This window comes from Siphateles boraxobius, unplaced genomic scaffold, assembly GCF_051911475.1.
Source record: "Siphateles boraxobius isolate OS27281-9 unplaced genomic scaffold, OSU_SipBor_1 61, whole genome shotgun sequence".
Classification (NCBI taxonomy): Eukaryota; Metazoa; Chordata; class Actinopteri; order Cypriniformes; family Leuciscidae; genus Siphateles; species Siphateles boraxobius.
This window is the reverse complement of record NW_027509188.1, coordinates 13,853,401-13,867,837: the sequence shown is the minus strand read 5'-3', so window position 1 is coordinate 13,867,837 and position 14,437 is coordinate 13,853,401. Positions and strand designations below refer to the sequence as shown.

Genomic DNA, 14,437 nt, shown 5'->3' with positions numbered 1-14,437 from the left:
AGAGAGGTGACACGACTAATCTGTTCAACCACCTCAAAACTAAACATGTCGTTGAATACCAGCATTGCCAGGCAATGCAGCCAACCGCAAAATCCAGTACGAAGAAGAATGCAGGACAGAAAAAACAGGAACTGATCCAAACCTCAATCCAACAGTCATTTTCAAAAGGTACTCCTTATATCAGGAAGAGCCCGCGATGGATTGAAATTACCAGGGCCATAACTGTTTACTTGTGTAAGGACATGGTCCCTTTTCAAACGGTAGAGAGACGCGGCTTTAAAGCCATGATCAGAGCTATTGATCCACGATATGAGGTGCCAAGCCGCAAATACTTCACAGAAACAGAGATGCCAAAAGTGTATGCCGAGCTCCGTGAAAATGTTGAAAAAGAGCTGCGTGACTTGAAATACTTTGCTACTACAACGGACCTGTGGTCGAGCCGTACCATGGAGCCTTTCCTCAGTCTGACCGTTCACTATATAACGGATGATTGGAATCTTGGCAGCCGGTGTTTGCAGACGTCGTACTTCCCCGCTGAACATACGGCCGAGGAGATAGCACAAGGACTCAAGGAAGCGCTTGAGTCATGGGGTTTTAAAGAAGAAAGCCAAGTTTGCATTACTACTGATAACGGAACGAACGTGGTCAAGGCAGCGTCTCTGAATGATTGGACCAGGCTGCAATGGTTTGGACACAGGCTGCACCTCGCCATCGGTAGGTTAAAACATTTTGTGCATATGCATAATATTAATATTTTAATAAATATTTATATAAACCCACTTGGTATTATATGAATATTATATTAATTATTTTTGTTTATATATATATATATATATATATATATATATATAAATAATTAATATAATATTCATATAATAGTGCATAATTATATTTTAACATTATACTACTACTATAATATTTGCCTATATTACTGCACAGTAATGTTGCATTTACGTTTAGAGAATTTGCCTCTGTTCAGTTGTATACCCAATGGTGCTATTTTAATGTTGCATTTGTGTTAAATGATGTTCAATCAATCCTAATCAAGCATTTCAATAGGTGTAATGATAGTTGTTCAGTGTGTGTGGGGAGAGAGAGAGAGAGAGATTTATAGATGAAATTAACTAATAATATCTTACAAATTTGTCAACAGAAAAAAGTGTGAAAGACCCTCGAATTGACCGTGCTGTTGGCGTATGCAAGAAGATTGTGAGTGCCTTTTCATACTCTTGGAAAAGAAGAAAAGAGTTGAAGAAAGCCCAGGCAGAGCACCATCTTCCCTTTCATCGGCTCATCACAGAAACACCAACAAGGTGGGGGACACGCCATGTGATGATCCAGAGGGTGCTTGAACAAGAGAAGGCCCTATCACAGGTACTGAAAGCAGACAGGAAAACCAAACACCTGGTACCCACTTGGCAAGATACAGATGTCTTGGAATCTATAAGCCGGACCCTCGGCCCACTGCTGGAATTCACAGACGCGCTGTCTGGAGAAGATTATGTCAGTGTGTCGTACATAAAACCTGTTCTCCATCTTTTCAACAACACTGTTCTTGCTGCAGCTGATGATGACACAGAGCTGACCAAGGACATGAAGAGAGTCATCCTAGAGTACTTAAACGAGAAGTACTCAGACCCAAAAACAGTTGACCTGCTGGATATGGCATCCTTGGTCGACCCACGGTTTAAAGATGCATATATAGCTGATGACCGCCAGGAGTTCATCAACACCAGAGCGGAAGCAGAAATTCTGTCACTGTTGGAGGTGCAAGCTGCAACGGTCAGAGAGCCACTGCCGCACACAAGCACAGAAGCAGCAACTGATGGTGCTGAAGCAGCTTCTTTCAGGCAATCAAAGAAGGTAAAACGGAGCCTGGGAAGCTTTTTCAAAAAGACCTCCGATGGCACAGCTGCTCTCGCTGACAGAGAGGTCATCGAAATAGAGCTAAAAAGTTACCTGCAGGTTGATGGAGAGACTGACCCACTGGACTGGTGGCGGCTGCACCAAGCTAATTTTCCAAGGGTGGCTAGACTGGCCCAGAAATATCTGTATCCCGGCCACAAGTGCTCCTTCGGAAAGGGCATTTAGCTTTGGTGGCAACATTGTTACATGCCACCGGTCTCTGTTGAAACCAGAGACTGTGGACAAGCTTGTGTTCCTGGCTAATAATCTTTAGGGCCTTACAAATGACAAATGGTGTGTATTAAACAAAATCTCAGTGTTGTGCCTGATTTTAGGATTCTTTTTAACTGAGAAGACACCAGACAGTTTTTCTGTTCTTTGCATATTTTGTGTCCTTTAAGAAAATAACTACAACTACATTTGCACTTTTTACTGTATATATGGCATGGCTCTACTGTAAAGAAACTTTTATACTTTAAAAATTTTCTTTTGTTGACGTATATGTCCCTTGTACTGGAAGTATTTTATTTATTTATTTATTTAGTGCTTTCATTTAGCACTTTAGAATGTTTTCATTTGAAGTATCTATGCACTACACTTGGAAGACTTTTCTTTATTCAAAATAGCCATGCCTAATACTGGAAGTATATCCCTAATTCACGGTGTCCGTTCCTTTATTAACAAGACACCAGTTTTAATTTCATTAGGAGAACAAAATGTTTAAAACCAAATGCGTTACCTTAGGCTGCAGGTTTGAAATATGTTTTATTTAAAGTATCTGTGCATTACAGAAAATAATTTTCTTTGCCTAATTAATACTGGAAGTATTTTCAGTACAGTGTGTATGTTGTTCCTTAACTAAAAAGACACCAGTTTTTCTGTTCTCTGCAACTTGGGTGGCATTTAAGAACCAAAGACTTAAACAAATTAAGTGTAGTGCCTTTTAGAAGGCCATTTATCTGCAAAATTGTGTTGTATAATTGCAGTTTTGCTTTTGCACAATAAATGTTCTTAAAACGACATACAATACAATGTAGCAGTTTGGCTTTCCTAAGGGTCTATATAGCCTGTTCTGAAATGGTTCTATTATAATTTATATATCGCAATATATATCGTTATCGCAAGAGGCTGCAGTGTATATCGCAATATGGATTTTAGGCCATATCGCCCATCCCTAGCTCGCAGTGCACCCTCGACTCGTACATTATTAAAGTAAATCAATGATTACAATATCATAATAGACAATACACATCGCACACCACTACGCACATAAAGAATGAACTTAAACTGAAATGAACCAGCTTTCTTCTCCTCTCCTGCTGTTTGCGTGCAGGAGACAGACGCAATGCTGGCGCGAATGGGACGCAAAATGTCACGTGAACGAGCAAATTCACAAAGAACGAATAATAAATAAATAAGTACGCTAGTTAGATGGTTTTAATTTGGAAAACATTTAGATATGTCTAAGCCAAATTGCCATTGAAAATTTAAGACCTTTCATTAGTAAAAATAAGACTTAAGACTTTTTTATGGCCTTAAATTTTTTAAATCTAATTTAAGACTTTTTAAGACTTTTTAAGGGCCCGCGGACACCCTGCTCCCTCATGTATCCAGCTCCCCGGGGGAGCTCCCGTCTGTTACTAGTAGCCTCGTTCTGGCAGGCCCGAGTGTGGTTCTCGGACCTGGTGTCCCTTCTTGACTGCTCTCCGATGGAGATTCCATTCAGGAGGGACCGATTGTCCAAAGCAGGGGGCATGATTTATCACCCTCGCCCGGAGTTGTGGAAACTGTGCCTTCCTTCACCCTAGGTTGGGTGATGTTCCTAAGGTCTCAACTAATGTTGTGGGTCCCATTATTCTTCTGTCCTCCTGATGGCTTTGGATGCTTATAAATAATAATAATAATAATTCATTGCATTTATATAGCGCTTTTCTGGTTACTCAAAGTGCTTTAATGTGCAGCATCCACCTGGATGATGCGATGGCAGCCATATTGCGCCAGAAGCCCACCAGCTTACTGGTGGAGAGGAGACAGTGATGAAGCCAATCAGTATATGGGGATGATTAGGAGGACATGATGGACAGAGGCCATGGGGCAAATTTCATGGGATTTGTAATGACCACAGAGAGTCAGGACCTCCGTTTAACTTCTCATCCGAAGGACGGTGCTCTTTGACAATATAGTGTCCTGATCACTATACCGGGGCGTTAGGACCCGCACAGGCCACAGGGTGAGCGCCCCCTGCTGGCGTCACTAACACCTGTTCCAGCAGCAACCTGGTTTTCACAGGAGGTCTCCCATCCAGATACAAATCAGGCTCAGCCCTGCTTAGCTTCAGTGGGGGACCAGTCTTGGGCTACAAGGTGATATGGCTGCTGGCTTATGTCCACAGAGCTGCCCTGCTGCGAAAGTCGGATCAACTCTTTGTCGGTTTCGGGTCACCTAGAAAAGGGTACCTGCATCTAAGCAGAGGATGAGCAAGTGAGTGGTCGAGACTATCTAGCATTCACCAATGGCTGTCTAGGCCCATTCTTACAAAGCATGGCTGCCTCAAAAGCTTTATTGTCAGGTGTCTCCCTTCAGGACACTTGTGATGCGGCAGGCTGGTCCTCTCCGGTTATTATGGCGTCGTGGGTATAATGTTCCCACGTAGCTCGAGTTCCCTTGAAAGGAAACGTCTCATGTTAAGACTGTAACCCTGGTTCCCTGAAGAGGGAACGAGACGCTGCATCGCACTGCCATACTCCCTGCATGCCTGGGATCGACTTGCTTCAGCCTATCAGAAGCTAAAGCGGTCTGTTTCTGGGTATGCTTTATAGTTTCCTGGTCCATGAAGTCACCCGCCTATGACGTTCCGTCTTGTCATTGGACTGATTTCACACGTGCTTTATGACACAATCACACGTTCCCACAGCACTGAGTTGAATTACTAAGTTGAATAAACATGAAGTAGTAATAGTAATAGTCTGGTTTATTAGAAGCAAAGAGCGTTCTTTGTTATAAGAGAAGTGAAATTTGAACAAATGGAGGACCACGAGTATTATTTAGCACAGCAGCCGACAGAGCGTGAATCTTCATCCTTTAAGGGAGTACTGCAGTATTGCAAAGAGTAACGTTCCTCAGCATTGCTCACATCAAAACTAAAGGACATTATATTGTACATAAACACAATCACAAATAACTGCCGTTTACTTTTATACTTGTAATAAAGTAAAGAATAATGAGAATAGTAAGTCTTACGTCCTCGTCGCCGATGAGCTTCCTCTTGCCGTCCCGCACTGGGAATCCGCTGCCCACGTCCTTGGAGCTGATGTCAGCGCCATACTCCACGATCACATCCTCCTCGATGCTGCTGACCAGACGCCAGAACTCCTTCTCCACCAGCTCCGTCGGCACCATCTGACACACACACACACACACTGAGTCTGAGCCCGCTGTGGAGCCTGAGAAGCCTGCAGGTGCACGATTCTTACATGAACAGGCATGTTGAAGTAGTCGGACTTGAAGTGGTCGGCCATCTCGCCGAAGCTCTGGAGTGTGTACTCACGCACCGCCTGCTCGAAGCCGAATGCCTCCCGAGGCTTGCTGCACTCCTGTGTGTGTGAGCACATCATCAACATCAACATCATCACTGTGTGTGTGTATAAAAATGTGCGTGTGAGTGTGTACTCGCGCACCGCCTGCTCGAAGCCGAACGCTTCTCGAGGCTTGCTGCACTCCTGTGTGTGTGAGCACATCATCAACATCAACATCATCACTGTGTGTGTGTATAAAAATGTGCGTGTGAGTGTGTACTCGCGCACGGCCTGCTCGAAGCCGAACGCTTCTCGAGGCTTGCTGCACTCCTGTGTGTGTCAGCACATCATCATCATCACTGTGTGTGTGTGTGTGTGTGTGTGTGCAGTACCTCCGCCACACACTTGGTGCAGCGCCAGTCTCCTTTGGGCACGTCCTGAAGGTGTGTGTGTGTGTTAGGGCTGGGATAAACAATTATTTTTAAAACGATTAATGTAGCGATTATTTTTTCGATGCATCGATTAATCTAATGATTCTTTTTCCAACCCGATTCGATTTCGATTCGATTATCTCCTCATTAATTGACTAATAGCAATTTATACATGTTGATTTACATATCTGAATGAAAAAAAACATGAAGTCCTTAACATTGAAATATATGTTTATTGCAATATATGTTTATTGCTCTTAAAATTCCAAAATAAAAGACTATACAAGTGCAAAGTAATGAATTCTTAGTCAGAGGTAGCACTAATAAAACCTTGAAGCTTTGAAAATAGGCCTAGCTTACTGAAAAAAAGTGCAATCTGTCACCACACATTAAAGAGCCACAAAATAGTAGGCGTATGTATGGTTTAGTTTTCTTTGACTGACCAAATTTGAAAGTTGAGACTTTACTAAATGTTACCTCTTGGTCCTGTCTGTCAGCGCGTTGTCAGTGTCCTCTATGTATTTTTCACGACATTAATAGCTATAAGCGCATACTTCCAGCAGTCTTGCGCGCGCTTAGAGCTCGTGTGAACTGCACGTATAAAATGAAGTTAAGGAACAACCTCGATCCATCAGGAAACGCCACAGGTCGCTGCATTTCACTGCGCTTCATGACATTTTTTTTCCTTTTGCGCGAAGAAGCCGTTCGCCGGAGATGCGGAGTTCATTCATGATTATTAGGCTACCGGTATAATAATCATCATGCCGCTGGGTCTGAGTGAGTCATTTACTCTTTAAAATAAAATACTTTATTTTACTCATTTAAGACTGCTCTTATGAGGACACTTGACAAAACGGAAAGTTTGGCATAATTTGTGTGTTACGGTTCGTTCAAGCCCGAAAGAGAACTCGATACTGACGCACATTTTTCTGTGTGTGTGTACTTTAGAGTGCGTGCCGTCTTGCACTTCTGATAGTCTGAGGAGCCACTCATGTTGCTACTCTTCTCCGGCGCCGCCATCTTTGTTTTGGGTCTGACGCATCGACGTGCATATTTTGCGTCGACGTATTTTTGGCGTCAACGTAATCGATGACGTCGGCGCATTGTCTCAGCCCTAGTGTGTGTGTGTGTGTGCAGTACCTCCGCCACACACTTTGGGCAGCGCCAGTCTCCTTTGGGCACAACCTGTGTGTGTGTGTGTGTGTGTGTGTGTGTGCAGTACCTCCGCCACACACTTGGGGCAGCGCCAGTCTCCTTTGGGCACAACCTGTGTGTGTGTCTGTGTGTGTGTTTGTGTGTGTGTGTGTGTGTGTGTGTGTGTGTGTGTGTGTGTGTGTGTGTGTGTGTGTGTGTTTGTGTGTGTGCAGTACCTCCGCCACACATTTGGGGCAGCGCCAGTCTCCTTTGGGCACGTCCTGCAGCGGCGGGATCAGGCAGAAGGTGTGGTAGCTGTCGTCACAGCCGTCACACAGCAGGAGGCGGTCCTCCTCGTCACCCCGCCCACACGCCATGCACATGTACAGGTCAATCTGCACACACACACACACACGAGAGAGCTCAATGTCACAACAAAAACACAAGCGCTGAAGAAGTCTGAGCGGCTGCATGTTTCACAGGAGAGCTGCTCTGACCAACCAGACCGCAGCGCTGCTGCTTTCAAGAGGATCCATTATTACACTCACATTCATCTATTCAGCAGATATTTCATGCAAATAAACATGACAACCAGCATAAAGCACCCGCATATGGATTTATCAGCATGCTTTGTGAGAATAAAATGAAATAAATATCATGGTTCTTTCAGACCATTTGTTTAAATGAACAATCTGTGGAAACGAGTCAGACGTCACATCACTAGTTTCCTGTTCATTAATTCCTTTTAAAGCTCTGCTGCTGCTGAAACAAGTCAAAATAATTACAACTAATAAAACAATATCCAATACATCATAGCTCATACTCACATAATTGACCTCCAGCACCTCCTTGCGTGGACGCATTTTAAAAGCGAACGCCTGAGCCTTCATGTGCTTCTGTTTCCGGAGGAAGCCATCGTCATCTGGACACACACACACACAAACACAGTCTGTACATGCTTGATGACCAACACTGATGTCTCTGTGTGATAACGAGCCGATGAAAGTCTCACCCGCTGCCATGATGTCCAGGCATCCGCTGAACACCTGTATGGCTTTGGGCTCTGTGTTTTCCCTCTGAGACACAACACAAGGGTTAGAGGTCAGCTCTGATGTCACATCAGCATACACACAAGCACAGTATGAAAAATGATTTAACCCATTTTCCTGGGTCAGAGAAAGTCTTTCGTGGAAGCACTCTCAGTGACTGGGGAAGTTTAAAGGGGTGGGACTTAAAGGACAAGTTCGGTATTTTACACTTAAAGCCCTGTTTTAAGAAAGTTTCTGATAAAATAGAACGGTTAAGAATGAAATTTAGACAAATGCTGCTGTCCCGAGAATTTTTTACTTCTGTGTTAGCACTCCCCCACCTCCACAATGGTTTCATAGGGGCACTGGAAGAATCATTCATAAAACGCATTAAACATTAGTTTACAAAGACGTGAAACTGTTCACTGATATGCTCACACAAAAATCGCTGCAAAAGATGCTTTTGGATGCTTTATCAGTGAACACCCCAGAACACTCGGTGAGTTCCACGTCTTCGTAAACTAAAGTTTAATGCGTTTTATGAATAATTCTTGACTGTGTCTGGGGAAGCTTGAAGGGGCAGAACTTAAACACTCTTAGTGACTGGAGAGGCTTGAAGGGGCAGGACTTAAGCACACTCAGTGACTGGGGAAGCTTGAAGGGGAAGGACTTAAACACTCTTAGTGACTGGAGAGGCTTGAAGGGGCAGGACTTAAGCACACTCAGTGACTGGGGAAGCCTGAAGGGGCAGGACTTAAACACTCTTAGTGTCTGGAGAAGCTTGGGGGGGCGGGACTTAAGCACACTCAGTGACTGGGGAAGCTTGGAATGGCGGGACTTAAGCACACTCAGTGACTGGGGAAGCTTGAAGGGGCAGGACTTAAGCATACTCAGTGACTGGGGAAGCTTGAAGGGGCAGGACTTAAGCACACTCAGTGACTGGGGAAGCATGAAGGGGCAGAACTTAAACACTCTTAGTGACTGGAGAGGCTTGAAGGGACAGGACTTAAGCACACTCAGTGACTGGGGAAGCCTGAAGGGGCAGGACTTAAACACTCTTAGTGACTGGAGAAGCTTGGGGGGGCGGGACTTAAGCACACTCAGTGACTGGGGAAGCTTGGAATGGCGGGACTTAAGCACACTCAGTGACTGGGGAAGCTTGAAGGGGCAGGACTTAAGCACACTCAGTGACTGGGGAAGCTTGAAGGGGCAGGACTTAAGCACACTCAGTGACTGGGGAAGCTTGAAGGGGCAGGACTTAAGCACACTCAGTGACTGGGGAAGCTTGGAATGGCGGGACTTAAGCACACTCAGTGACTGGGGAAGCTTGAAGGGGCAGGACTTAAACACTCTTAGTGACTGGGGAAGCTTGAAGGGGCAGGACTTAAACACTCTTAGTGACTGGAGAAGCTGGGGGGGCAGGACTTAAGCACACTCAGTGACTGGGGAAGCTTGAAGGGGCAGGACTTAAACACTCTTAGTGACTGGAGAAGCTTGGGGTGCAGGACTTAAGCACACTCAGTGACTGGGGAAGCTTGAAGGGGCAGGACTTAAACACTCTTAGTGACTGGAGAAGCTTGGGGGTGCAGGACTTAAGCACACTCAGTGACTGGGGAAGCTTGAAGGGGCAGGACTTAAACACTCTTAGTGACCTGAGAAGCTTGAAGGGGCAGGACTTAAACACTTAGTAACTGGAGAAGCTTGGGGGGCAGGACTTAAGCACACTCAGTGACTGGGGAAGCTTGAAGGGGCAGGACTTAAACACTCTTAGTGAGTGGAGAAGCTTGAAAGGGCAAGACTTAAACACTCTTAGTGACTGGAGAAGCTGGGGGGGCAGGACTTAAGCACACTCAGTGACTGGGGAAGCTTGAAGGGGCAGGACTTAAACACTCTTAGTGACTGGAGAGGCTTGAAGGGGCAGGACTTAAACACTCTTAGTGACTGGAGAAGCTTGAAGAGGCAGGACTTAAACACTCTTAGTGACCTGAGAAGCTTGAAGGGGCAGGACTTAAACACTTAGTGACTGGAGAAGCTTGGGGGCCAGGACTTAAGCAGACTCAGTGACTGGGGAAGCTTGAAGGGGCAGGACTTAAACACTCTTAGGGACTGGGGAAGCTTGAAGGGGCAGGACTTAAACACTCTTAGTGACTGGAGAAGCTTGGGGGGGCAAGACTTAAGCACACTCAGTGACTGGGGAAGTTTGGAATGGCGGGACTTAAGCACACTTAGTGACTGGAGAAGCTTGAAGGGGCAGGACTCAAGCACACTAAGTGACTGGGGAAGCATGAAGGGGCAGGACTTAAGCACACTCAGTGACTGGGGAAGTTTGGAGTGGCAGGACACAATAATCAAAATAATACCATATCAGATCAAATACTCAGACAAAGGGAGAAGCATCACACACACATATATAATAACAGATCAGATCAGATACTCCAACAGCATCACACACACCTCGTCCTTCAGCCGTCGAGGGGAACGTCGCTCCGGCCGTCTCTCCTTCTCTTCATCCTCCTCTACTGCCTCTTCCTCTGTTCCTCCTATCCCTTCATCCTCAGCGTCAGAGGCTTCTGGGTAAAGCCTGTGGACGACGCCCTACACACACACACACACACACACACACACACACACACACACAAACACACAATCAGCAGCGGAGCGAGGCACACACTCGTCTCATGGAGGAGTTGCACTCACCGTCAGAGACGCTCCGGACTGGAAGACCTCGTAAGGATACAGGATCCGCTCGAAGTGAGAGCGCAGCAACGATCCCACACCTTTCCCAGCCGGAAAACCCATCCGACTGCTGATCCTGGACCAGCGCTTCTCCTTACATACCAGCTCGAACCCTCCCTCTGCACACACCAGCTGGAGACACACAGAGTCAAGATCAAACACACACACAGACCACCTCGAAACCTCCTTCTGCAGACAAAAGCTACAAACACACAGCAGTGTATATAAACACAAGATCTAGCGGCTTGAGGCTTCAGCATAACACTCCCACTACAGAGTTTGTTTACCTTGCTCAGAAGGTACAGGTCCAGCACTCTCTCACTCTCACACACACACACACCTTGCTCAGCAGGTACAGGTCCAGGTCCAGCACTCTCTCACTCTCTCACACACACACACCTTGCTCAGCAGGTACAGGTCCAGCACTCTCTCTCTCTAACACTCACACACCTTGCTCAGAAGATACAGGTCCAGCACTCTCTCTCTCTAGCACTCACACACCTTGCTCAGCAGGTACAGGTCCAGCACTCTCTCTCTCTAACACTCACACACCTTGCTCAGAAGGTACAGGTCCAGCACTCTCTCTCTCTAACACTCACACACCTTGCTCAGAAGGTACAGGTCCAGCACTCTCTCACTCTCACACACAACTTGCTCAGAAGGTACAGGTACAGCACTCTCTCACTCTCACACACACCTTGCTCAGCAGGTACAGGTCCAGCACTCTCTCTCTCTAACACTCACACACCTTGCTCAGAAGGTACAGGTCCAGCACTCTCTCACTCTCACACACACCTTGCTCAGAAGGTACAGGTCCAGCACTCTCTCTCTCTAACACTCACACACCTTGCTCAGCAGGTACAGGTCCAGCACTCTCTCTCTCTAACACTCACACACCTTGCTCAGAAGGTACAGGTCCAGAACTCTCTCACTCTCACACACACCTTGCTCAGCAGGTACAGGTCCAGCACTCTCTCTCTCTAACACTCACACACCTTGCTCAGAAGGTACAGGTCCAGCACTCTCTCTCTCTAACACTCACACACCTTGCTCAGAAGGTACAGGTCCAGCACTCTCTCACTCTCACACACACCTTGCTCAGAAGGTACAGGTCCAGCACTCTCTCACTCTCACACACACCTTGCTCAGCAGGTACAGGTCCAGCACTCTCTCTCTCTAACACTCACACACCTTGCTCAGAAGGTACAGGTCCAGCATTCTCTCACTCTCACACACACCTTGCTCAGCAGGTACAGGTCCAGCACTCTCTCTCTCTAACACTCACACACCTTGCTCAGAAGGTACAGGTCCAGCACTCTCTCTCTCTAACACTCACACACCTTGCTCAGCAGGTACAGGTCCAGCACTCTCTCACTCTCACACACACCTTGCTCAGAAGGTACAGGTCCAGCACTCTCTCACTCTCACACACACCTTGCTCAGAAGGTACAGGTCCAGCACTCTCTCTCTCTAACACTCACACACCTTGCTCAGCAGGTACAGGTCCAGCACTCTCTCTCTCTAACACTCACACACCTTGCTCAGAAGGTACAGGTCCAGCACTCTCTCACTCTCACACACACCTTGCTCAGCAAGTACAGGTCCAGGTCCAGCACTCTCTCACACACACACCTTGCTCAGCAGGTACAGGTCCAGCACTCACACACACACACACCTTGCTCAGCAGGTACAGGTCCAGGTCCAGCACTCTTTCTCTCACACACACACACCCCTTGTTCAGCAGGTACAGGTCCAGCACTCACACACACACACACACCTTGCTCAGCAGGTACAGGTCCAGCACTCTTCTCTCCACATGAGGAAAGCGCAGCTTGCAGCCCTGAAGCTCCCAGAACTTGGAGATCTGGTCCAGGAAGTTGAGCTTGACTCTGGTGAGGGCCTGAAGGCAGGACAGGAGGTGAGGAACACAAACACAAACACACACACACTCGCGGGGAGATGCTGATACTGACCTCCAGCTCATTGAGGCGCTGGATGCGTGGAGTGAAGCGGAAGCTGCGCACGTCACAGGCGAAGGGAGGCTGCCAGCCCTGAAACACACACAACACACATACACGGTCAGCATGGTAACCAGAACCAGCATATCACACACGGTCACCACGACAACCAGAATCAGAATCAGCATCACACACAGCAGAGCGGCTCGATTAATCATTAAAAGGTCGAGACCTCGATTTAAACATCCACGGGATCTCGATCATCTCAGAAGTACTGGGATAAAAGTTTCCAATTCCAATATCAACCCTGATGTCTACGGTAGTGATGTTGTGGAAACGTGTTTGTCATTGAATCATTCACTCAAGAGTTTTTGAGAACCACTGCTATAACGAAACCATGGTTAGTTTTCGTAATGTATCCTGATAATGTTTATAGGCTATTTACAGTATGATTGTGTGTCTGAGGAGTTATTGTTGTGGTCTGATTAGTGTTGCCGCGGCTCATTTAAGAAAATGACAGCTCTGAAGAGACGCCGCTTTAGTTTGAGGTAGTGCTAACAATAATAAAGAAAGATGATGATCATCATCACCTTATCTGTTACCACTGAAAAGTAGATGTAATGTATTTCCAAATCTAATGTGGGTGTCGCGATGTGCAGGTGACACATCATAGATGATGTGCTACTACTGTATTTAAGCACTGTATCACACAACTTACATCCGTGTCATTCTTTTTGGTGAAATGGTCCCACACACTAGAGGGCTGCATTGGGATTGAGTCCCGCCGGGTCCCGCGGGACCCAACGCAAATCTCGCAGGAGCGGGCGGTTTGAACTTTGCTGCGGGCGGGAATGGGCGGCTAAAAAAAACAACTGCGGGATCGGGAGGTAGCCTAGCGAGTCGACATGATGGAGATGTCAATAAATGAATTGGAAAAGAACCTCAAACAGGTATTTACAGCACAAAACCTAAGCAAGGCTGACATTTGGACTAGCCTACTATTCATCTTCCTGATCAGTGCGTCAGTATACATGCAGGCCAGGGAAACGAAACAAACAACCCCATGAATCTCTTTAATAATAGCAATACAAATATTTGTTTTTTCCTGCGGGACGGGAGAAGACACAAAATCAATGCATCTCTATTATTGTGCGGGAATAAATTCTCAAAGTTTTGCGGGTGCGGGCGGGAGTGGACATACATATTGCGGGAGCGGCCGGGAGTGTAACACATATACGTTGCGGGAGCGGGCGGTAATGGTCAGAAATTCGGCGGGCGCGGGCGGGATGAAGAAAACAGTCCCGCGCAGGGCTCTCTGTTTTTATTGGTTTATTGAGTACAAACAGGCGAGTTTTGAAAAATTGAGTGTGACGGATTTGTTCACTTCACACAAAAATATCTTGGAATGAGATGGCTAACTGTAGTAGCGTTTAGTCCACTGTCTATAATAGCCTAATTTACAGATCACTTTTTTTTTCTTTTTTTAAACCGACTACCGACAACTTTGATTGGTTAACGTTGATACGGTCAACCATCGGTCAAACGGTCATCGGTTAGCATCCCTAGTATTGATCATCTGATCTGTTATTATTATAGTGTTTATGTTTACAGTATTGATCATCTGATCTGTTATTATTATAGTGTTCATGTTTACAGTATTGATAATCTGATCTGTTATTATTATAGTGTTTATGTTTACAGTATTGATCATCTGATCTGTTATTATTATA

General features: G+C 46.0%; 1 protein-coding gene across 2 annotated transcripts in view; it reads right to left on the bottom strand.

Moving 5' to 3' along the window:
- kdm5a (lysine demethylase 5A) overlaps positions 1-14,437 on the bottom strand; it is a 44,324-nt gene that overhangs the window by 19,635 nt on the left and 10,252 nt on the right. For both annotated transcript variants that reach the window (XR_013196302.1, XM_077209303.1), the window contains exons 2-10: positions 12,723-12,800; positions 12,527-12,649; positions 10,711-10,881; positions 10,468-10,608; positions 7,998-8,061; positions 7,813-7,907; positions 7,222-7,380; positions 5,379-5,498; positions 5,146-5,304 (exon numbers count right to left, since the gene is read on the bottom strand). Coding sequence is in view for 1 of the 2 variants with exons in the window: in XM_077209303.1 (XP_077065418.1) it covers positions 5,146-5,304; positions 5,379-5,498; positions 7,222-7,380; positions 7,813-7,907; positions 7,998-8,061; positions 10,468-10,608; positions 10,711-10,881; positions 12,527-12,649; positions 12,723-12,800 (1,110 nt within the window). In the remaining variant the exon portion in view is untranslated. The remainder of the gene's footprint in view (positions 1-5,145; positions 5,305-5,378; positions 5,499-7,221; positions 7,381-7,812; positions 7,908-7,997; positions 8,062-10,467; positions 10,609-10,710; positions 10,882-12,526; positions 12,650-12,722; positions 12,801-14,437) is intronic.